This window comes from Puntigrus tetrazona, chromosome 6, assembly GCF_018831695.1.
Source record: "Puntigrus tetrazona isolate hp1 chromosome 6, ASM1883169v1, whole genome shotgun sequence".
Lineage (NCBI taxonomy): Eukaryota > Metazoa > Chordata > Actinopteri > Cypriniformes > Cyprinidae > Puntigrus > Puntigrus tetrazona.
The window spans coordinates 25318118-25344898 of record NC_056704.1 but is presented as its reverse complement, the minus strand read 5'-3'; the positions used below and the strand labels follow the sequence as shown (position 1 = coordinate 25344898).

General features: G+C 36.5%; 1 protein-coding gene across 15 annotated transcripts in view; it reads left to right on the top strand.

The window, feature by feature from the left end:
* The window catches only part of ptprt (protein tyrosine phosphatase receptor type T), a 207313-nt gene that overhangs the window by 22593 nt on the left and 157939 nt on the right, over nucleotides 1–26781 (top strand). For all 15 annotated transcript variants that reach the window (XM_043242178.1, XM_043242190.1, XM_043242191.1 and 12 more), the window contains exon 2: nucleotides 18847–18972. In XM_043242178.1, the coding sequence (XP_043098113.1) occupies nucleotides 18847–18972 (126 nt within the window). The remainder of the gene's footprint in view (nucleotides 1–18846; nucleotides 18973–26781) is intronic.

Genomic DNA, 26781 nt, shown 5'->3' with positions numbered 1-26781 from the left:
GGATCCATCCATCCACTCTGTATACTGTAAGGATCCATCCATCCATCTAGATAGATAGATAGATTCACTCTATATATTGTACGGATCCATTCATCCATCTATCCATCCATCCATCCATCCATCCATCCATCCATCCATCTATCCATTCATCTATTCATCCATCCATTTACTCTATATTTTGTAAGGATCCATCCATCCATCCATCCATCCATCCATCCATCCATCTATTCACTCTATATATTGTAAGGATCCATGTATATATTCGTCTATTCACTCTATATATTGTAAGGATCCATCCATCCATCCATTCACCCACTCTATTTATTGTAAGGATCCATCCCTCTATCCTCTTTCCTTACTTGATCTCTCTTCCATCCATCTTTGCCATCCGTCTTTGTATCGCGTTTGAATGTTTATTTCATTAGACTCTGAATTGAACTGACACTGAAGAATTACTGTTTTCTATTACTGAATTACTGTTTGTCTTTTTCATCATCATTCAGTTGACTTCTTTTCTGCCATAATAATGAATGGTGATGAATACTCACCATGCGTTTTTCAAATCAACAAAAGCTGTATTTCTGTTCAGTATACAGTCAAATAAAAGCACCCGTTGGAAGAAAGTCGCCTGTTTAACTGGTCATACAAATTGAATTTGATCTCAGGGCATTAAAGCCTAATATTTGTTTTTGGAGGACGCGCAAACATCACCTTGCTAATATCATTTCATCTGTTAAATTGTCTTTTGAGTATTTTTACTCTTTTGCGTTTGAATAGTGGGTGATTTGAAGAGATCAGCTGACATTATCGCATGTTGTACATCTCCACTGCATTCAGTAATGTTTGCTGATGTGAAAAACGTGTGCTTGGTAGTTCACAGGCATGAACTGTTAAGCATGAGAGGGCAAGAGAGACAGAAATGATTTCATGTTCTTGGGGTATTAGAGGCATTGCAGGTGCTTTCTGTCAAACACATACATTTGTGTGGGTCTGACTGGATTGACACAGTCGAGACAGCAAAGGAGAAAGAGTTGCTCCAAATCTCTTTCCTGGAGGTGTTGTTTTGTGTAGGGTCTGTTCAGATTGAGCTGTGTGTTCAATTGTGTGTGTTTCTGTGTGTCTGTCTGTCAACGTTAAACCCTAAAACTGCTGACAGCACTTTGAGGTCACAAGGGCCACTGAAATGAACTGAACCGAACCGCTGTTCCCCTCCAACACACACAGACTTGTATTTCTCTTCTGACAGTCAATCCTTCAACTCTATAGACCCAAGCAAAGACAGAAAATTTTTATTGGTATTTTAGCACAGAAACCTCTTGAAAGAAAAGAATAAACCTTCACTATTTGTGCTTTAGACAAATAATACCTCAAATCGTGCGGCTTGCTAAAATGGATGTGCTATTACTTTTTTAAACAATTTGACGTACTTTCTGTACCAGCAGATAATAAAATGGGCAAAATAGACATTACATTCAATTGAAAGACATACCAGAGCCAGTGTTTTTGGGTCAAGATATATTTATTATATATTTATTATATCAAATATTTTGTTGCATGAAAGAATATAATTTTGAATTAGCATAGATGCATTAAATTGACCAAACCGATGAGACAAGATGTAAAGAATGTAAACTGACAAGAAAATGTAAAGAAAAATAATAAAATGACGAAAATGAGCAAGATGAGTTGTATCACTTCACTGCATAGTAGAGAAAATGTTCTTTAGGTTATGTTGATTCTAGGATAACAGTGCGGGGCATTCATGAATTATTTCTCTCTCTTTTATAGCTGAAAGGAGTCAGAAAGAAGAACTTTTTGAATAGTAGACTTGGAAAGGGTTCCTCGTAACTCCGGTGAATTTTAAGATGGAGCCATTCATCATTCTTGTCATTTTTGTCTCGAACATCTGTGTCTTTTGGGCCAGTAGACATGTTTTTTGCCTTTGACGTGCTCACGGAACCATATTTTATTCCCACTGCGGGTCTTTATGCTGTCCATCTGCCAAGTAACTGCACACACTTGCAGGTTTTCATGTAGTTCCCATAAAGTACTACTTCAAGAGTAAAAATTACAATAGTTTCTCTCACGAAATGTGTTTAAATATGCCGTAATTGTGCAGTGATCCTCATATGTGGAAATTCAATGCTTGGCCACTCTAGAGAAAGGCATTATGGGCGATTTAGTTTTCGGTTCAGCCTGCCTTGCTGAGATATATTACCCAAATGACTGTGGATGTCTGAGGTGCTCTTGAGATATAGAAGCTGACAGGGAAATATCTGTCCCATTTAAGGGTTGGCTTGTTGTGGATTAAACTGTATGGTTGGGATATCTGAAGATGTAACTGAACACACAACCTTCGACAGGCCTCCTCAACATCCCTCGCTTGAGCAAACTGCTAGTTGATTGGAAAATTGAAGCATCCAGTGGGAAGAAATGGCTCACACATACCTCTCTGGTTTATCCTTCAATTAATCACGGTGCTTTTAGATTGCTGTTAGCAATGGAGCAATTGCTTTGCATCTACTTTTAAGAAAAAAATATTTATTGTTATTTATTAATGTTTTGGTTTGGCCTTTATAGTCTGGTTGCCTTTATTTGATCAGTAAAATTGTGAAATATTATTACAAATTAAAATAATTGTTTTGCAAGTAAGTATATATTAAAATATAATTTATTTCTGTGATGCAAAGCTGCATTTTCTGCATCTTTACTCCAGTCAAATGCTTCTTCAGAAATCATTCTAATTTGCTGATTTGCAGCTCAGGAATCATTTCTTATCATTATCAATGTTGAAAACAGATGTGCTGAGTAATATTTTTGTGGATGCAAAATTTTCAGGGTTCTTCGATCAATAAAAAATAATTTTGAAATAAACATATTTTGTAACATTATAAATGTCTTTTAATGTCTTTTAAAAGTGCCACGTTTAATCAATTGAATGTTTTTTTTTTTTTTGCTAAATATAAAAAGTATTCATTTCTTTAAAAACTATAACAATGTCATAAAATAGCTCTATAAAGGTGAGTTGAAAGCAGAATCAGGCTCTTCTAAGAGAAAATTTATAGAAGTTGGGCAATTTTATCTCTCCCCTTCCGCAATTGTTGAGTATGTGGTGGCTGATGAGGCCTTTGGAGACTCGTGTTGTGTGTGTTAGCACTTCTGGTTCTGGTTTTTGTTATTATCAGCGTATAGAAACAGAGATCGGTGTAAAGCATGTGTGCACTAGTGTACTCTGAGCGTGCATTTTACTTGAAGAAAGTACTAATCGCATGATGACGAGTCACTTAACAGGGGTTCGTATCTAAACTGCTAATTAATTTGGTGTCTAATTGCTGTGTAATGAATTGCTTGTTAGGCGACGAATCACAAGCTCTCATATAGCACCGCAAGGTCATTTACAACTAAAGGCACAAATGTATAGTCTCAGTCTGTGTTTAGTATGCACTTTGTATTCAGTATACCTCATGGGCTGATGCCATTCAGATAGACGTGGACGCTCGTGACCTCAATTAAGTTTTTGTTTGCAGGCAATAATGCTTAGCATGCATCAGCTGTGTGTGTGTGTGCATGTGTCATACCTGTCCAAACCCATAAACCCACTGCTAGGTGTTTATAGGAAGTCTGCAGCCTATAGCAATGCCTCAGTGCCCCTTCACTCTCTCAAAGCGAAGCATGACCTCTTTTATTCTCCGCACGGGGCTGGATGACCCCAGGTGTGTGTGTGTGTGTGTGTGTGTATTTGTGCGTGCGCGCTTGACACACTCCGCACCACATCCCAGCTACCGGCTTCCTCGGTCTCTTTCAGTGCTGTGGCCATCAGAGCGCCAAAGGTCTGTCCATTTTCCATTTTATCTTTTGATGGTGCCCCAAATAATGAGTGTAATTCAGCCGTGGCAGCATCAGCCCACAGCCAGCTAGAAACCATCCCGCAATGATTCGGCTAAAGTGAAGCGCTAATAGAGCGGAGTCATTTCCACAGAGATCAGCGGGACTGGTTCTGGATCAGTGTTCAGAATTTGGCAGTGCTCAGATCATGAATCTGTGGGCTGGAGAAGTCTGCTGTCTGAACAGGTGCTCTGTGTGGTGTGGAAGGTAGGAGTGCTGGAAAAAGTGAATAATGGAGCACTTAGTTATATCTTTTGAATTGGCTGGCTAAGCTTCTTCAGGCTTGTTTTTCAACTTTTTCTTCATTTTGCTTTGTGTAATTGTGTGTGTGTGTGTGTGTGTGATTGTGTGTTGACCTAGCTAGACAGAGCTAGACCACTGTGGATCAAATATAGATAAATATGGAGGTGGTAAGAGTTTTTAAAAATTTTTCTAAGAAGTCTCTTGTAAACTTCAAGCCTGCAAAACAATAACATTGTGAAATATAACAATTGTAAATAATCTCTTTATAATTTATAGTGAACATTTTTTACTCAGAATGTTCTTTAATGGATGTTTTTAAAAATGTTTTACCTGGTTACTTTAATTAAGTAAAAAAATACTTTAAAAAACCCAGAAACCATAATAATAATAAATATGATAACACAATAATTATATATATATATATATATATATATATATATATATATATATATATATATATATATATATACACTATATATATATATATATATATATATATATATATATATATATATATATATATATATATATATACACACACAATGTATTCAATTTCATTTATTAAAAAAATAAATTATATACAAAATCAATGCTGAGTTTTCAGCATTCATTAACCCGTTTTCAGTGTCACAGGATCCTTCAAAAATAATTTATTAAAATAATATTATAATTTAACTCTATTCCTTTAATTTGAATCTACGTCTGTCATTAGTAAAGTACCACGTAACTCCCAAACTCCATGCATGTTTATTTATATTGATAATGCCTTCAGCTACCACATATGTAGTGTTTTATTCTTAACTCAGTTTAACATATTTTTCCATATCTAAATCCATTCCCCAGAATTCCACAGTTTCCCTGCACAATCAGCACCGAAAATGTGTGACACATTCCGTGCGGACCTAAAGTTGTGCTGACAGTGATAGTACTGTTTACCTAACCATGCGTTTCGGTGTGTGCGTCGCAGTTTATATTGGCGAAGTAATAAAATGTCATATCAGCAGAGCTTGGCTAAACGGCAAGAAATCAGAACGTCTGCTAAATATTCATGACAGGTTACAGGAGCGTGGAGCCCTGTGTGTGTGTGTGTGTGTGTGTGTGTGTGTGTTTTCTGGTCCCCGTGCAGAATTCGCCATCACATGCCACCGATCCAGATGATAATGAACCGTTTGTATGCAAGTCATATTCTGAAGGTCACACACACAAAGGACCAGGCAGTAAATGAAGGACAGGTGAAGAGTCTATCAGTCTAGTTAACATATACACGACTTTGACAGCGACCCAGTCCATTTAGAATATCCATTGGCAGATTATTCCAGAGAGTGACATTCAGAATGTGTGTTTGTGTCTCCTGGTGTGTGTGTGTAAGGGGCAGTGGAGTACTGTAAGATTAGATGCTTTGCTTGACTGGGAATCCTCCCATAATATATAATAATTACATGGATCATTGCTTTCCCACCTCAGAGAGAACGAGAGAGAGAGAGAGAGAGAGATGGCCAAATGAATTCAATTTCATCTGAGCTTCTCCATGCTGATGAGGAGAGCGGCCTTATGGGATATGGTGAGGATGACAGCACGCCTTACTGCTCTCGTTTCACTAATCACTCCATCCAGCACTTCTCTATCATCCGACTGTCCTCTTCCTCCTCTCCTTCGCTCACCCATCTGTCTCTGAGTGCTTCATGCCTCCAAGTTTGTACTGAAGTTATCGAAACGTCTCTTCAAGCAGATCTTTCTGATAAATTCAACTTCTCTCTCTGAAGCTTTTGCTTCAGTCTGACTGGCATCTTTTCTTCAGGCCTTGAAGGGACAGATCATTGAAATCACTTGTCACTTTCAGCCTGAATCAAATGTGATATGATAAAAAGACTGTGTGCCATAAAGTAAAGGCAAAGACAGCGTGATGCTATTTTATTAGACTGTCCAGTTTCGTGTGTCTGTGCTTGTCATGCTTGTTTGACTGTAAATGACTCTTATGAACCGGTTCTTTGAACGAATCATTCAAACAGACTCATAAATTAACTTATTTGATTCTGTTTGATAAACTAATATCTGATTGCTTTCAGTCATGTAAAGCAAGTTTGTGAAACTTGTTCATATAAAAAATGTATACAAAATGTATGCAAGCGTTTATTTAATTTTTTTAGTATTTTATGTACATTACTGTAAAAAAGCTCGGGTCAGTTAGATATTTGCTGAATAAAGGAAATTAATACTTTTTTTACAGTAATGTATATAAAATGATAATAAAATGCATACTTTTATTCAGCAAATATGCAATTAAACAAAAGGGACGTTAAAGACGTTTATAATGTTTTCCTTTAATTTTTCAAATTGAAAATGCTGTCCTTTTTAACTTTGTATTTATGAAATAATCCTTACAACTAAAATATTAGGCAGCACAAGTGTTTTAAACATTGATAACATAAGATATGTTTCACGAACATTAAATCAGCATATTAGAATGATTTCTGAAAGATCATGCGACACTGAAGTAAAGACTGGAGTAATTATGTTGAAAATTCAGCATTGAGTCGCAAAAATAAATTACATTTTAAATTATATTCAGATAGAGAAAAGTTATTTTTAATTGCAATAATATTTCATAATATTTCTGTGACTGACTAAATGTAGCCTTTCAAAAACAATGGAAAGAGCAACGTGAACATTCTCCTAAACATCACCAGTTGCATTCCACCCTTAAATGAATCCACCCTGTTTTTTAGATCAACCCCTACATCTTTCATCCATTTCTGTGTGTTTTTTTCCTACCTTTCTCTTTTCACCGCAGGACCGCATGACTCCCTCTGCAGGCAACGATAAGGGTGAAAGGAGGGAAATAAGAGAAGAGGGATTTATACAGAGGGGCTAAGACAGGAAGAGAAGGGGGCTGAGTGGGCATCCCTGCGGAGCTCACGGAGCAGTAGATGGACCTGTAATGAGCACCTGAGAGAGTGAGAGAAAGACAAAAAGAGTGGGAGTTAAGCTTGAAAAATATTGCAATCCTCAAGCAAGGATCAGCTCAGAAATGTGCCGTTGTTTCTCCCAAACGCATCTGCGTAAAACCACACGGTGACGATTTCTCATTATTATTGCGCGGTGTTCGTACAGTACTGTTAATGTAGGGGTTTAATTATTGCTTTAACATCTGCATAAAAGCTGTTGCGTACACACACTCGCGCACAGATACACAATTTAATCACAGTGCCGGGGACCTGATGCAGCTGAGAATTCAGCAAGCGGAGCTGTACTAGAATACTGACAATCGCAGCCAGAGAACGGTAAACACAAGCTCACACACACACACACACACAAATAGCCTTGTAGAATACTAATACACACACCACTCCCACCAGAGGCCATGGGTGCTAAATTAGATTGGCAATTGAAATATGTTTTTCTATGCTAATTTACTGCTTCTGTTTCCCTCTGAAAGATTTTCATTAGCCACTCTCGCTAACACCTCACTTGAGGCTGACCAACAACTTTTAAAGAAGCAAATGAGAATACGTTTCCATTTGACTTGCATATTTGCATAAATAAGCAGCAAATTGACAATCAAACGCACGCATGCAAATGTTTTATTCAGATTCTTTTTAAGTAAACTTTCAGACTTTCAGAGTGTCAAATATCGATTGATTTTTTCTGATATTTAAAGATATAGATCACCCATAAGTAAAAGTTTATTTTCAGCAGTAGTAGTACTAGCAGTAGTACATATGATGAATATTATTTATTGTAGATTCAAATGTAATTTACGTTTTTGGGAATGGTTGCCAGGTTGGTAAGATTTAGTAAACCACTGAGTAGAAATGTATGTTTACGAGAAAAGCTCAGCTTGGGGGATTAAAATGTAAACTGGCAACCGCAACCATTAACCATAAAAATACATAAATACGGAGAACCAGTAATTGTGATCATTATTCAAAAAATATATATCATAATGGCTATACCTGTCTTCTCTGTAATGGCAAAAAATAGTCTCAAGCTCGTAAATGCATTATATAAGTATATTATTTCACTATATGACTATGTAAAATTGCATTTGGCTACGATATAGGCCAATGCGAGAACCAGTGGCATGACGATGAGGAGAAATTTAAATTTGAATGGGAAATTTTATAGTGAATAATAACTTCAACTTTACTCACAAAGCTGATATATGACTTGGAATAAAGCAAAGAATGCTTATGGACTCATATGGACTATATTTTATGCAGCTTTTTCTGCCTTTTTGGAGCTTAAGAAGAATGTCTTTTGTGTGACGGAAGAATATGTTTTTTGAGTGAACCTTAATCGTTGCACCTCAGCCTGAAAGAACGGTCAAATTATTGCACTATGAACTGCAAGATATTACACCTTTTAATGTAAAACTTCACGCAGATCGCGCAGTTAAGCATGTTACTATGAGCTTCCTTCGAGAACAGTCATGCAGGTGAAGATCTTTGGCATTCATTTCTCACTCAGCACTCGAACTTTCCTTTTTTTTCCCTCTCTGGTGTGTCACACTCTCGGGTTTTTGACAGCCTGGGCGTCAGGAGTATTTCAAATGAGCGTGTTCAGTTCAAACCCCGTGCAGAAGGGCACTTTGAAGTGCACTTTGACAATGCTTTTAGTGTTCCTCCTAAAACGCTCTCAATATTTTCATGTCTCCACTGTCTTTCAGAGTTTCGCTCTGCCACTTCAGTCTTCTTTTTTTTCCCTCTTTTTTGGGGGGGCTGGTTTTGTCGAACATGTCTCACACGTAACAAGCATCTCCCCGGGTGAAAATTTCCCAAGAGGCATGCATGACCCTGAAGCTTGAGCGTGACGTTAAACCTAACCAACTGCAGTGCTGAAAACACTCACAATACGTTTGCGGTTTTCAGACACAGAGATCCATTATGGCTTGTAGAGAGTGCTGGGGTGTTCATAGCGAGCTGCTATTACAGAAAGGTTAAGGCTTGGTACAGACAGAGAAATGGATTGACAGCAGGAACCATCTTATCTGTGACCGTATTTGTATAGATCAGTGTTTTCTGTTTTTAATTATACCGGTATGCTTTGGTCTGATTATTGGAATTATGTTGTGGCAAAGGCTTATTGTACTTTTTACTACTTTTTACATTCAGTGCAATGTTCATCTGCTTTGTTGTCTCCCCGACAGTATGTCCAAATACCATTTAAATCCCAAATACTTTCTTGAAATGCATGAGATTGCTGGCATCGGAAAGTGTGTTTACATGCGAGTGTGCATAGTACGACCTCGTATAACCTATAACTTCAGGGCTGAAAACCCTTAAATGGGAAGTTTAACAGCTCTCTGAAGCGTGCATTCCTCTGGCTTGTTTGTGTGTGTGTGTGTGTGTGTGTGTGCGTATGAGCCAGTAATAGCAGTTGAGCTGATAGGAACAGACAGAGATGGATGGCAATGTACTGACATATTAAAGCTGCTGTGTGAATGAGGGTGTGTGTTTGTGTGAGCGGCTCAGTAATGAAAACCTTCTTCCGCTGTCTGGAAAGTATGTGTTGCTGACCTTATGAAACCTGTCGGGAAATAAAATACGTTAAATAAACATATAAAAGTACATTTTAATATTTAACAAATATTAATAATTTAATATTTAGATATTAAATTGTAAATATTTAATATGCTTTATTTCATTCGCTGGTTATAGGACTGTTCTGTTGTTGTTGCGTGTTTATTTCATTCTCTGCACTGTAATGCAAAAATATAGCGATACATTATTTATGGTAGTATTTATTTTTTACCGATTTAAATAAACATAGACATTTGTATACGTTAAATTTAAACAAAAAAAATCTAAATGATCTACAAAAATGTAATGATTTACAAAAATCTCAAAATCTTGAGGAAATTGCGCTTGTCAAATATATTTCAAAATGCAAAAGCCCTTTAATACACTTTGTATTCCTTGCAGAAATATTATTTTGCATTCATTGCGTTAATGTTGATTTTTTTTTGGTGAAATTTGACACTCGAGACCCATAACATTTACTAAATCAAACTGTGCTTTTAGTCCTTTCGCAGAAGATGCTAAATATCTGGCAATACAAATCTGTGAGAATTAGTCAGCACATGGCACTTGAAGTTCGTGAGGATATTTGGTGCGGGTGTGCGCATGTACGTCCTCTCATTGTCTGCCCCGGGACGAGCGAGGGAGCAGGAGGACGTTTTTATTTATGACCCGTCCAAAGCAGCAGAAACAGTTGTTTAGAGTTGCACACGCAGACGTGTTTTACTGCCCGAATGAGCTTTCATTTCTCTAGTAATCATTTTTTAAGGGAAGAAAAACTGCAGGACATGCAGTTTGTGGCAGCTAATAATTTTTATTGGCAAATTTTTAAGACCTAAAGTGCAGCACTGGAACATTTGTCATTTTTAATCAGAGAGAGAGTCTCTCGAGGTGTATTCGGAGTTACCTGAGGCGGCTCTGCCTTCCCCGCGTGTGAATTCTGCTGTTTCGGCTGCCAACCTCCACTTGGCCTCTGCGGAGGGAAAAAAATAATTAACTTCCAAGGACATACAGTATTGAGACTGTTGTGGGTCTGTCTGTCTGCAGGGGGGTGGGGGGTTGGGGACTCATAAAATGAGGTGGAAAAGTGAGCTGTAAAGTCTTAAGGGATTTATGTTCCACACACTAATTATTGGTATTTTTTCATAGGAAAGCATCAGGACTGTTCTTGCAACGTTTGTGCTTCAGACGTGAATGATACCTCAAATTGCATGTGTTATTACTTTCCTAAAGTTATTATTGCAACTTGGGCCACTGAGAAACCACCAAGAACACATTAGTGACTAAGTAGAAAATCTGTGCAAATGCAAAAATTTATTGGACAAAAAAGTCAATTCCTGTGATTAACAGCAAATTCACATTACCAACTGAAAACTGAGAAAATCACAAAAAAGGTAAACGGTGCATTAAAACCACCGTGAGCACATTAGAAATGTCCTGACAAACAACTTAGGATCATGGCAACAAAGCTTTGCATGAGCAATTACTTTTTTACCGTGGTGTATAGTAAAATTTACCATATTAATATTAAAGTTGATATAATAAAAGAAGCTTGTTAGCTATGTAAGTAACATTCTGAACAAATAATATGCTTTAGGAATTTTAAAGCTATTCAAGGTGGTATTGTAGCACTGTTAAACTGGTTTGTAACGGACCAACATTGTCCATGTCAATTCTGTCCATTTTTAGCTCTCTTCTAACTCTTCTAAGCTGTTTATTTCTCTGCAGGGAAGGTATCCTGACCTTATATGTCAAATATTATACTGCAGAGTATTATAGACTGTTTTCTTCAGAGAAACCTGGAGGAAGAGATTTAACATGAGCTTTTAAGGTAAAGTATGAGGCCTATTCAGCCAGTGGGAAAGGAAGAATCCCATGTCTGTAGGAAGTTTCAGCTGGAGTCAGCTGATCAGAACAAACCAGGTCAAGAGATCTACCAAGACACGACCAATTCATACGTATTTTAACGAGGTGGCTAATTTGTACGAATTCATACGACCTCACTCGATTTTGTACGATTTGCCTAAACCCCATTGATGGATTAGGTGTAGTTCGTTCGTACAAATTCGTACGAATCAGCAAAATATGTATAAAACATGCATACTCGTAACATACGTATGATTTAGCAGAAATCATATGAGTTTGTGAGAGTAAGGTCATATGAATATGCCACCTTGTAAAAGATGTACGAACTTCCGCAAGATCGGGCTGGATCTACCAAGTCCAAGACTAGTAGCACTAATCAAATTCTCAGAGTTTTTGAAACGCAGACATATGGCAGCTGATTAATTCTTACAAATTATTCAACAAAAAAAAATAGCACTGTAAAGGAATAAACACGCCATTTGTCAGCAGAACTGCAGGGTATTGTAAAAGGTGAGAATTGAGTTTTTGGCAAAAGCTTTTTGCATTTTCACTTGGTCTATGGGGGAAAATGGTTTTGGCACTGAAAGTCCGGTCAAAACTGCTTTTCTAGCGCTGATATTTAACTCCAGAGTGTTGCAACCGAAGGTGTAAAATGTGATTTTTAGCAAGTCGCGCAGCGTGAGGATCCATGGGAGCAGTGCGGGGTACCGAACCCCGTAATCCATGTAGTGTTTTAAAGGCGCGAAAACCTACTCGAGCAACACGACACTTCCCACTCGCGCTGGAGAAAGTGTGAATGTCTGTTGGATGCCTGTTCTTGGAGGACCCGAGTCCTGCTGTCTTTGTGTGGGTGTAGTGTGTACTAAATGAAGGAATCGCTGAGGTGTGTACAGCTAGTATATGGGGGACGTATGAATGAGTTTGAACAATTAGGAAGTTGGCGTCGAGGAGGGTGGTAAATATCTGCTCGGGCGTGGGTGGACTGGCACCTCTTTGTCCTTCTGTTGTAAGTGAAACTAGGAAATCAGCGTCCGTTCGGCAGGCACGGCTGCACCTGTAGCACAGATGATGGATGGGAGAGATTTGCAGCGCACAATGGATTCTGTGGCCCGAGCGGACGAGGTTAAAGGCGGCAGGTGAGGTGGAAAAAGTTGCATTAGCTCAGGTTGATGGAGCTGCTACACTGAATGAGTGACAAGCTCGCTGGAGAGCGACCGCGCGCGCTTGTGTGCTAAAAGGTGTTTGGAGACGGGAAACAAGTGAGCGTGTGATGTGGAGTTTCCTTCTTCATTGTACGCCTGTGTCAGGCCGCTCTTGCTTAATTCAGAGCGACAAGCCGTGTGAGGTTGCCTTCAAAATGAGTGTGTGCGTGTGTGCATGCGTACGTACGTGTGTTTGGATTAAATTGGCCCGCTTGCTCTTGGTTCGTGCTCCCGTCTGATCTGATTGGCTTCTGGGGTGGTGGGGTTGGTTTTCTCCCCGTGGACTCCATAATCACAACAGCAGCCGTCTCTTGTTATCAATAATATTGATATAAAAAAAAAAACTCTGGGTTATGTTCTGCATTACATTTTGATGTTTCGTAAAATCAGTATGTTTAACTGTGAGGTAGTAGCCTATTTCTGCAAATGAACAGAAACATGGAAATAAGGAAATAAATGTAGACCGTTTTTATAGTAATTGAAGCTTTTTATTTCACAATTCTGACTTTTCTTACAATTGCGAGCTTACATCTACATACGTTTTTTTCTCAGAATTGTAAAATACGAACTCGCAGTTCTTTTTTTTCTTTCTGAAATTGCATGATATGAATAATTATGGGTTATAAAGTTAGAATAGCGGAGTTTAAATGTGCAGTGGCTAAACATAAAATCAGAATTGTGAGAAAAATGTCAGAAATGCAGAATTTCGCAAATTCCGACTTTAGTTTTAGCAATTGCAAACTTATCTTACAATTCTGACTTAACTCGTAATGTTGACTTTTTTATCAGAATTGCAATATAAACTCACAATTGCAAGTTGCATCGTCCAGTTCAGAGGGGAAAAAAGACTGATATTGCAAGAATATATATAACAATTCAAATCATGATTCATCAAATCCATGTCACTTCCTAGGATTGATATCATTAGGAAATGACTTTTGTTAGTTTAGGGTTTTACAAAACACTAACAGGATAGAAAATGATAATAAGCCTGTGGTTGAATTTTTTTTTTCATGTAATACTTAATAAAAAGGGAAATTAGAGGTTGTAATATTAGAAATAGAGACAAAAGAAATTAATGACGAACATGGAACAACCAGGCCTATACTTCTTAAAAATGAGCCAGTGTGTTTCTATCACACAAATAAAACCTGCGATAAAGTTGGATGTGGCTTGGAGCAGAAAATAAACTATACACAGATGATGAGATTTTAAACAGCATTTTGATCGCTGCATTAACAACAGATATCTGAGCTATTATCTGTGCTTAGTGGGGTGGACATAATCACTTTAGTTTCAAACGGACTATTTGTGTGCTCGACTGGAAATGCCACTGGTGAGGGCCAAGAAAGACACAGCATATGCTTATGACTAATACAGTTAAACTCAAACATGAATATAACGTCAGTATCTATTAACTAAGATCGTAACTAAAAGATGAAAAATATAGGTGAACATTCAAAACATTAAGCTGTCATTTTAGCAAGGTCTATCTATCTATCTATCTATCTATCTATCTATCTATCTATCTATCTATCTATCTATCTATCTATCTATCTGTCATTCTTTTCTGTCTGTTATTTTGTCATTCTACTGTTCTGTCATTCTAACATTATCACTTTTATTCTTTTATTATATTGTTCTCTCTGTTGTTTTATCATTCTTTCATTCTCTTGTTGGTCTTTTGGTCAGTCGCTCTCTCGTACTCTTGTTCTGTCTGTTCCTTTTGTCTGTTTGCCTATCGTCCCGTCATCCTCCTGTTCTGTCTGTCTCTGTAGCTTCTGTCTGTTTATTATATTTTGAAAGTAAATTAGTGGCGTTATAAGACACAATTATTCATGTTGCCGTTAAAGAGAACAGTAAAGAGCGTGACACCTCTGTTTCTGTACACGCCAGTTATTTTTCAGAGTGTAAACAAACCCTTCTGTTAATCGAGCAGATGTTACCCATCAAACCCCTTCCACGTCCGCCCCAAATCTCACTCCTTTCTTTCCCGCGCCGTGAAATCATCTCTAAGTTCATCAAGCGCTCCTGATAGGGCAGCGCGAACGCTAGATTCGGTAAACATCGTATTGACAGCGTGCCAGCGGCAGGGCATATGCCAGCGAGCTGTGAGAGTAGTGGAGCCGCGAGGAGCAGATGTGGGGGACGAGACAAGCTCGTACCTCTGCCATGTCTGCCACTGATGAGATTGGAAACTGTTGCTTGTCTGCTGTGGGGCAACTTATCAATAATGGATCAAATTGGTTGGCAACGTTAATTAGAGGAGAAATGAAGAACTTGTGCTTGTTTTATGTTTGTGTGTGTGTGTGTGTGTGTGTGTGTGCGTGCGATGTGATCTCATTAGTATTTGTAAATATTTGTATGTGAAGTATGGTTCTAGCACATTTTATTATATTTCCATTCGTTCGGATAGACTTTGCTGACAGCAGATACTGTATAACAGAAACCTTATTACAATTAGATTATTGTGTTTTTAATAATCAAATATTATATGTTAATTTCATCAACATTGTTGTCTATTAGTCATTAGTTTAACGTGTATGTTTCATCATAACATTTTCTCACTTATATTTTGAACTTATTGAGCTTTCATGAGCCATACAGATATCGCAAAGTACTTACGTTGGTCTCATTAAAGATGTATGACAAATTTGTCATTTAAAAAGATCTTTACAGTAAAAATATCTGCCATGGGTTTGTGTTTGAGTTGTAAATTCTGTCACCTGTTGGATTAAACTCTCAAGTCAGAGATTTCTGTACAGTCCTGTACGTCTCTAAAGTGGTACACATATAAAGGCTTTTGAACTTTAGATACTATCAGTGATACTATGCTATTGCATCTCTCTTTAAGTGTCCGAATCCCTTAACATCCCTCAACAAACCCAAAATTCAGAACAAAAACCGCACACTGCAATGCTATGCTAATTGTTTGACACTTTTCAATTTTGAGTATGAAAACATCTTCTTTTCCCAGCATAGGCCGGGGACGAGCAGGGTGGCGGTATGAATATGTGAACACTTCAAAGGCAATTAGAAACCGAGGGTTACATAAACTACATGAGACCTCATTTCTTCTTCTGCTGCTGTCTAACTGAACCCCAGCGGGCAGTCGTGTTCCACAAAATCACGTCTTTGACTGGTTAATTTTTTCCTTCAATAGATCGCGAGGCTATCCGATCGCTCCCCCTGGAAAATTCTGAATATTTTACTATTATTGTTTTTTACGGTTGTGCGATTTCTTTGAGAATACCTTTGATGTGCCTTGCGAGTTTTGCTGGTATTGTAGGATTCATCGCCTTTCAGTGCTCATGGCAAATTAATTATTTTTGTAGCATTTTAATCCTCTTGTGTAGCTTAATACGCAGGGGCAAATTAAGACGGCAATGAATGTTTGGTCCTTGAAATATGCAGAAATGTAAATGTAAGTATCCTGCAGGCAGAAGTTTCATCATGTTGAATCTGAGCGCTTAACACGCACACAAACCTAAGAGATTTTCGCGTTGGGCGGTACAGAAAGTAACATCCAATCGAATGAGGCTGTCTGATACATTTAGCCCACCCTGTAAAGATTCAGAAAAATAAATAGTTCGACACTAAACAAGAAATCGAAATTGACACAATATATAGTTTTAGCATCAATATCGCAATGTGCCGTATATAGTCACATCGGGGTATCAGATGAATTTATTCACAATCACGTTAAAATGCATGTTTGCAAATATCCTTGTAAACGCAGTTGCTTATGGTTTAGGTGAAGGTAAACAACTGAGAAAGAAAATAGATGTGTAACAGTATATTGGATCACAGCAGCTTAAACAGGCAATCTTAATAAAAAACTAAATAGAAAAATCACTTTTGTAGCTTTAACATATACGTCATTTAGCATTATGTCGCAATATACAGTGCCTCTCACTGGCATGCCTTGGTAAATACGATCTAAGAAGGTTTTGAAAATGAATCTGCATTGTTTTGAAAAATCACAAAAATTGTATTTTCATTAGATAATGAGAATTTAAAATGGGGGGATATCTCAAATACACATTGGGCATAGTCATTGGCACCCTTTTATTCAATACTTAAAAACTCCATTTGCCAGTTTAACAGCTCAAAATTTTCCCCTATAATGAGGTTAGAGAACACCTGACAGGAGATCAGAGACCATTCCTTATTCCAGAATCACTCCAGACCCTTTAGATTCCCAGCTTCATGTTTGTGCTTCTTCTCTTCAGTTCACCTCACTCATCTTCTACATGGTTCTACATGGCCAGCAGAAGCTTGGTTTTGTGCTCAGTGACCCATTTTTGTGTTATTTTTGAGGTTTGTTTTTGGATTATTGTACGGTTGAAAGATCCAAACATGGCCCATTATAAGATTTCTAACAGAGTCAGTCACTTTTTTTTATCTGTTGGTATTTGATAGAATCCATGATGTCATGTGTCAAAACAAGTTGCCCAGGACCTCCAGCAGAAATATAGAGGCACAACATCAAAAAATACAGCTATATTTCATTGTACACATTTTTATCCCTGTGTTTATCTTGAGTGTTTGCTGCTAAAAAGCTTTTTTAGTTTCATCTGACCATAGAAGCCAGTCCCATTTGAAGTTCCAGTCGTGTCTGATAATAAAACATCCTGGAGTTAGTTTTTTTGGATGAGCTGGAAGAATTTTTCTCGAAATCCTCCCAAACATGTGGTGATGTAGGCGCTGTTTGGTGATGGTGTGGTGATGTAGTAGTTGTTTTCAAGGTTTTCTGACCCGTCTTTATCCACTCAAACTCTCCTTGCTACCAAGCATTAGGACAAAGTAGACACACGTCCTCTTTCAGACAGTTTCCTAACATTTTATGTTGATTGAAAATTCTTAATTACTGCCCTGATGATGGAAATGGTCATTTTCACTGCTCTAGCTCTTTTTCTTAAAGCCACTTTACTAATTTGTGAAGCTCAATTATCTTTTGCTGCACATCAAAAATATAATCTTTGTTTTTTCTCATTTTGATGGATGATTAAAGGAAATTCGGGCTTTGTTTTCCCTCCTATTTATATTTGGGTGAAACAGAAAAGACATGGCTGGATAATTTCGTTTTCACAATTCACCCTGAAGTGCTCAAAATTGTGAATGTAAATGGGAATACACTTCAGAGATTTTTTTTAGCTGTGCTAATAACTGTGCCCAATGTGTATTTGAGAAAAAAATATTTATTTTACAATAATATTTCCCACCATTTTAATTTCTTATTATCTAATGAAAGGTTAGATTTTAGTGAATTTTTAAATAAAAGGATTAACAATGCAGATTAATTTTTCACAGCTCCTTTGATCATATTTACCAAGAGTGCCAATATCAGTGAGTGGCACTGTATAAAGCAGAAAAACAAAATCAATACAGTTTTCCAGTCATAATATAGTCATTATTATATATATATATATATATATATATATATATATATATATATATATATATATATATATATATATATATATATATAATATTTTTCTCATGATAGCTTCACTTTTTTATTTTTCATGATAGTTTAATAATATGTCTGAACTGCTTTTTAAAACTTTTTTATCTATTTTTCCTACTTATTTTCATTCATAATTTCATTCAGAAAATACAGCACTTGTTAAAATTAAGTTATTATTAATATATAAATAAATATTTTTATAAAATAAAATAAAAAATAAGTTATAATTTTAATATTCTGAGCCATTTTAATAATTAGCTTTAGAAGATAGCAAAAATCTGTGATCTTGACTTATTTTTTTCTATGTGGTAACCATTTCTTAAAAGCATAATGGCTGTGCTGTATTGTGTCACTTCGCTACACGTCATAAATAGCAATGGTCGTTTAGTCATGTCTATATTCACAATACAGCACGCCCTCTTGCACCTTACTGCTTAAATAAACCCCCTCTCAAAGCTACGATACAAGAAGATGTGTTAAAACGAGTACATTTAATTAGTGCTATTTCATCCTGGCTTTCTAATCCTTAGCTCCCGGCTAGCATAAAGCTTAATGTGGTGGAAAATCGTGTTTTTAGCGAAGATGAAGTAATGATGGCACTCCGTGGCTTAATCATGTTGACATATGCCATCTTCCCCTCTTCTCTCTCGTGTGTGTTCTGTAGGCAGCTGTTCGTTTGAAGAGCACTACAGTAATTGCGGCTACAGCGTGGCGTTGGGGACTAATGGCTTCGCCTGGGAGCAAGTCAACACCTGGGAAAGACCCTCCATGGACGCGGCCGTTCCCACAGGTACGGGATACACCTCCATGCCTCACTCTTTCCTGTTTTCTTCATCTCTTTCTCTTCTGCTGATGACTTTTTAAAGGAACAGTTCGCTGTTTGCCACTCCAGACCTGCGTGCTGTCATTACTTCCGTGGAGCACGGAAGAAATCTCAGAGTGGACATAAATCACTATTAAAGTGAACTGTAGAGTACAAGTCAGGTTCTGGAAGTGAAAATCCCATTCATTTTCTTCTAAGTGGAACTGATTTTTAATATTATCTTATAAACCTTTAAGTACAGACCTGCTGTGCACTGCGAGGCTCTTAATGGAATACATAGCATGCTTTTACTGAAGCTGTCAGTCTGCATTATTACAACTTAAATAAGTGTGTTTAATGATGAAATTCCCCCTTGAAAAAACTGCATTACCCATGATTCTGCAAAGAAATTCCACCAATCAGAGAATAGAACCAATCAGAGCTTCATTAAACACTTATCAACTATCACTTTTGAAATTTATTTATTTATTTTTTTTATTTGCAGTGCTTTATGGGATTGTACTTCTTTCCAGTAAAAGTCTTTTTTGTCCGACTTGTGAATAAATGTCAAAGTTAAATCAAAGTTTGTAATTCTGTGATTGACCTCGTGGCTGGTTGGTTTGGTTCATGTCATATAACTTTAAAAAAAGACTTTTTAAAAATCACTGTACTGGAAGAAAAGACTAAAACAGCTGAATAAGTGGCTGAACGTTTTTGCACTTTGCCAAGTCGTAGTTTTTTGGCAAGAGCAGAACAAAATCTAAACAATTTTAAGTGAAGCTTCACACAATTGAGAAATTAAGTATTTTCATGGGTGATCAGTTCATTGTGCAGCAATTCCTAAGATCTTCAGTCATATCTTAGTTTCTTCATTATTTTATTAATTCTTTTCTCTGCTGGCCTCTTGTTATACGATGAAGGCACTTTGGCCTCCCGTCTGTCTCAAAGTCTATCTCTTTCTCTCTTAGCCCTTCTTTCTCAAAAGCGAGGCAGTAGTTCACAGCGAGACAAATGGCAATCAAGTTCGCTGTCAGTCTCACTCAGCCATCTCCTGCAGCGCTCAACAACCTCTGTCTCGCAGCACCCTTAAAGACAATAGAGTCAGCTACACAACTGCGTCTCTCCCCGCCAGCTTATTTAACCCCATTTGCTCCTTACACACTACATCTGACACCAAAGCACTCCAGCTTCCAGACACTCCATTGGAAAGATGCTACATCCTTATAAATGACAATTTTGGGGGGTAGTGTGCTCCTTTCAAGCCAATAAAGAAGTTTAGGATTGCTGTAGTGGAAGCACCTTTCCCAGAATTGGACGGTGATTTTCAGAAGAAGATGGCAGTGGTTCTTAGTTGGTGGGTTGTGTTCTAAAAATATGAGCTGTTGTGTTTTAGAGGGATATGCAAATGTGTATGTATATGTATGTGGGTAGTTGACAAATAAAAATTGGACTGTGTCCTTTGGTGTGACATTGCAAAAATGTAACACATAAACAACATGAGCTATTAATGATGTATCTTCATACTTCAAGTTACAAATAGCATGAGAAAGATTGAACTGTTTTTTTCTTTCTCACCATAGGACACATTAATACGTCAACTACCCATGTATATACACACACAGGCATTTATGTATATAATATATTAATTTAGCAGACGCTTTTATCCAAAGTGATTTACAAATGAGAACAGTGAAAGCAATCAAAATCAACAAAAAGGAAGTCTAAGTTAGCTCAACACGGTACACGTAGCAGTTTTTTAAAAAAATTTTTTATAAAAGTTATTAATTTATATATAAGTAATATTAGGAACCACCCATAAATACATTAATTCATTATATATATATGTATATATATATATATATATATATATATATATATATATATATATATATATATATATATATATATATATATATATATATATATATACCTCTCATATATATTTTAAAAATATTTACATTTACATGTCTATTTTTATATTCATATAAATTAAATTATAAATAAATAATATTTCATATGTAAACCTAACATTTTTGTGAAATATATACATGCATGTGTGTGTATGTACATATCTGTAATAAATATAAATAATAAATATATATATATCTGGGTCCTGAAGCAAAGCCAGTTGAAACGTACTGTTTTAAGGAAATGGGGTCGTCAGCAGCATCAAACAAAATCCATCCAAAAACATCAAAGTCTAGTAATTTTTCTCTATTGGGGGCACTAGCGTCAGGCCCCATCTGATAAAAATACACAAGCACTCATTAATAAATAAACGGCTGAAGAAGCACCATCTGCGCATGTTGATGTCATCAGGATCTGATTGTCTAATCAGGGGAGGAAATTGGGCCGCGGCATGATCCTTCCGTCATTAAACCCTGTGGAGACGCGCCGATATCAGTCTCTCCTCTCTGATTGTAGGCAGCACTTAATACAGTGTTCAGTGAATTACACCCAGGATGCAAAAGACCTGATGTACCCACAGAAAAATTGTATTGCTTAGAGGTTGCTCTGCCATAGTTCAGGAGACCTAGAGTTTTTAAAGGGTGCTTCTTTATAGGATAAATGTTATTCGGTATGCTGCAAATATAGATCACCCCAAAATCCATGATGATAAAATTTACAAAAATATATATATATATATATAGTTAATAGATTAATTTAATTCAATATAAACCTTTTTATTTGCATAATATATCTGTGTGCACAGTGTATATTCATTATGATGTATACAAATACACACACATACAGTATACATTTAAAAATATGTACATATATATTATATTTACATGTATATACATATACTGTATATATATATACTGTATATATATATATATATATATATATATATATATATATATATATATAATTGATATTATAAATAAATATATTTCATATATAAGGGTAACATATTTCTTAAATATTATACAATATTATTATATAAAATAATATAAAATAATAAATATACACAGTACACACACATATACTATGTGAACAAAAACCTATTTTGGATGTGATATAGCTCTAAATATAATATAATATAATATGAAATAATTTTAGAACAGCCTTAGAAGGTAACAGCTAATATAGGTAAACTTTATTGTTCAGACTTATTGTCTCATTCAATTTAAGTTTCATTGCAGTAACAATGTGATCTCCCAAAATGCATCCTACAATTTAAAGAAATAAAATGTTAGTACGTTGATGTTAGTACGAGTATAGAGCTAAATAACTGTGTGTATATCATAGCCGACAAAATCTGATCTCGAAAAACTTTGAAAAGAGCGTGAGATTAGAATGTTTATATCAAAAGAAAACTTTGAGAAGGATCAGATTTAAGCACAGATCTCCTTTTGCTCTTTAATTAGTCTCACTGCTGCCCAGGAGAATCAATTGTAGTAATAAGGAGGTCTCATTTATGTGTTGCTTTCTCTACAGGCAGAGTAAGAAGAGATGGGAGATGAGAGAGAGAAAGGTGACTCAGGTGGGGATGAGGGCACGTTAATGCGTTCTTACAGGATGTGTAATGAAGCCTGTCAGTCGCCACTGTTTCGTTTTATTCCTCCGTGGACCGCGGGTCACTAGCATCAATACAATCCATTCCTCTCATTACCGCTGCTCTCTGAGGGCTTCAGAGACAAGCTACCCCAGGGAAAACACATCTGTGAATGAGATGTTGTGGCCAGGTGCACACGCTCTTATTGCACTCGGAGAGGAGACCAATCATCCCTCCGACGCCACACTTCAAACCGCTAAGTGAGGGAATGTGTGCCAGTACTTTCAGTCTGAGTTATTTCAGGTAGTCAAACCTGTTGCCAAAAAACATCTGTGTTAATATACACAGGTGATTTGAGGTTCTTTTTTGAGGGAAATATCCCTTTATAGAAACATTTCACTGAAAAATTACAATTTGATGAAAACCTACTTACCCTAAGGCCATCCAAGATGATGAATTGGTTTCTTCATCATGTTTGGAGAAACGTAGCTCACCGATTGATCATCAATGGGTGCCGTCAAAATGAGAGTCAAAACTGTTGATGAAACGTCTCGATAATCCACAAGTAGTCAGACTCCAGTCAATAAATTTACATCTTGTCGCATCAAAATCCAAAATATTAGTTTAGGACCGTTTTGGACAGTTTTGGCCCGCAAGCTATGCTTGATCTGTACTCATTTCTGTCCGGATTCAGATGTGATGTCTTGAGAAAGCAGTATTGTTTATAGATGACTTAACTGGAAATGAGTTTTGTAATAACTTGCGTTTTACAAAAACAAAGCTTTTCGCTTCACAAGATGTCATTTGGCGGACTGTAGTAGTGTGGATTATTGCAGTGTTTTATCAGCTGTTTGGACTCTCGTTCCGACTGCAGAGGATGCATCGGTAAGCAAGTGATGTAATATTGTAATATAATATTGTAAGTAATATTGTAAGTAATGTAAGTTTTTGCAAATCTGCTCTGATGAAGAAACAAACTCATTTACATCTTGAATGGCCTGAGGGTAAATAGATTTTTAGCAAATGTTCATTTCGGGCGAGCTATTCCTTTAAATATTAGATTAAGACAGCTCTGTTTGGGTATTTTTAGACTGTGAGATTTAGGGTCACTGGTATGTTCTTTGAAGGAAAAACAAAGTATTTTTCTGAATGGCCTAGACTTTGAGTTCATAGCTTAGCGATGTGTTTGATTTCAAAAACTTTTTGAAATCTTTACGGACCTAATGAACTCAAAGAGGCTGTTGATTTTCGGATATGTTTGCACCGTCTTTGATGGACAGATGAAAGCTCTTGGCCTAATTTAAGTGTTTTTTCACTGTTTTTCTCTCTCTGTTTCTCATGTTTGTCTGATATTTGTCCTACTATTTCTCTCCTCTGATTGGCCGGAGCTGTCAACAAATCAGAACCAATCAAAAGAGTTGTCATTTAATCATGGCAAAAGGCATCCACTTGGGTGTCCGAAAGTCCCTGTGCATACGGTGCACTTTTCTGGAATGGTAATTGAGTCTTGAATTATAGGTTGTCAGGGCAGTATTGCATAAATGTGCACGTTACAGATGGTTGACGAGGGTAAATGGCATTTTTAGGCTTTCATTTTTACGTTTTCATCTTTTTTTGTTCTTCGTGATGATTTGAGGGCCCTCATGGGCAGCAGTGCTTGATTGTGCGTCTGATTTCTTTCCTCTAAGATTAGAAAGTGGAGCAGAAAAGGTTGCAATCGAAAAAAAATGACAGAGAAGGAGCTTTAGGCAAGCACTTGCGTACACGCACTTACACACGCACTTAATCATATAACAAAAAAATATAAAAAACAGTGTTGGGGAAGCTTCAAGGTGCTCATAATTTCAAGTTCATGTTACACTACAAGTTAATGAATTAATTTACTTTTCTTTGCAATCAGAGCAGTGTTTTTATAACACAAAAACAATGATTTCCCAATGATTTCCCCAGATTTGAGGGATTTGAACAGATTTATTCACAAAAGGCCCCTGATATAACTAGAGAACACCATCATTCATGTAACAGATATTATTATTATATAATTTATATAATTATATATAATTATTTAATTCACAGTTTTAATGAATTGATGGATTTAATTAACTGTCCAAGTGAACAGATTTGTCAACTTGAACCTTCTCTAAGTTTTATTTGAGAGAGCTAACATTTAATGGCTATGCATAACACTACATTACAACAGTAATTAAATATATATAATATATATATAATTGGTGCCTGTATGCGTGTGTGTATGCATAATATAATATAATATAATATAATATAATATAATATAATATAATATAATATAATATAATAATTATTTTTTAATAATAATGATATATTATAATAAATTAAAATGTACTATAATAATAAAATATTATATTAATTATCAAAAATAATTATTATTATGTAGGCATGTTAATGTATTTTTTCTTTGCAAAATTGTGCAGCTTAATAAATCAGCACAGCAAATCTAGGGCTTTTTTAAGCATTTCAAACTTCATTTGTAATTAGTAGAAAAATCGCTATTGGATATTTTCTCCACATCGTGCAGCTCTCCTTGAAAGATTTAGCTGGAGACTAGTGGTACAACAGGCACTGTGTAAGAGGTTAGTGATAAAATCTGATAATTCTGATGAGTAGATGATTTTGCTACCGTGGCTATGTTAAAACGCTACTCGGAGAGATATAGAGAATGAAGGAAGTTCTGCCATGAATGACTTAACGAGACTGACAGACCAAAAGAGACAATAGACAGAAAATTGAGAGCGATAGACAAAAAAAGACGGATAGAAAAAGATGATGGAGAGCGCGTTAGTGGGTTTAGCATCCTATCCCAACACACATCAGTCTTGTTTACTGATTTCCAGGCTCCAATAAAGCAAAACTCCAGCCTCTAAGATTCTCCCGCCGCGAGCTGCCGGAATCACGCTCTCACACTGGGGACCCGACTGCTAAGAGCCCTCCGCTCTTCCCTTCTCCCTCTGCCTCTATCTTCCCTCTTGCTTTTTCTTCCTTCTCCCCCTCCCATGTCTCCCGAATTCATCACACCTTCCGCTGACACGCTGCTTTCATTAAAGCCTCGCTCGGGCCTCTGCTGACTTACATGTCTCTGCTCTGGTTTACATGCCTCAATGAACACACTCCCAGTGATGCATTTACACTTACAGACACACACACGCTCACACTCACTCGGTGGGACCGAATGCTGCCGAGCGGCTCGGGGCAGGAATCGGAGCTTGTGATTAACAGGACAAAAACATGCATCTGTTCTCGGTTTTTCGTCCACGTCTGCCTCCTTATTAAAGCATGATTTAGGATTTAAATAGGTTTTTATTAGGTGTTATATATTATGCATTACTTATAACGCTGGAATAATTTTTAGAGCTAAAAACCCCAAAAGTTTTTAATGACATTTTTCCATATTTGTGACTGGGTAAGTCAAATTTATGATCAACTAATAGGCAGCATATGAATATGAATAATGACACGGGATTAAACTGAATAATGATGCTGTTGTTTTCTGTAGAGCTACTTATAGCTAAATTGAATAATTGTTTCATAATTGATGAACTTTTTGCAAAGCTTTTCAATGCTAAACTGTCTTGAGCAGAATAATGACACTATTGCATTTTTTTTGGAACTGCTTTATAGCAAAACGTAAATTTCCGCATGATTGGTCCCGTTATTTATCTCTTTAATATTGTGAAGCTGTGAATCTGTATTGTATAAAGCGCTATGAATAAACATGATTGGTGGTCATATGCTAATGCTTTTAGTTTTAATACTTTAGTTTCTGTTTGTAGGTATAAAGAAAGACTAGACAGCTTTCTAAACAGCTTGTGTTAGGGATGCACGATATTATCGGACCGATATCGGAATAAGCCGATATGGGCTTTATATTTAAAAATCGACATTCGCCCAATTTAAAACATTATGCAGATACGTCTTGTCTATAAGAGGAATACATTAACTCACATGTATCCAGAGTGCTAGTAATTAGATATCATCAGCAGTGTAGTTCATTCTTGAAGCAAAGTTTTGTCTGAAAGATGATTAGATTGACTGACTGTTTTAGATGGCCTCCCCCTGGGTCCTAATGCCCATTCATTAAGTAGTTCTGATATGGTAGAGCAATAAAGCAATAACTGAAGTTATAAAATAAATAAGTATGTTTTGATTTTAAGATCAGTAGCTATAGCATACATGAACAAAAAAGACAAACGTGACACTTGTAAATAAAAAACAAAATATATATATATATATATATGTTAAATATATTAATAAATGATATAAAT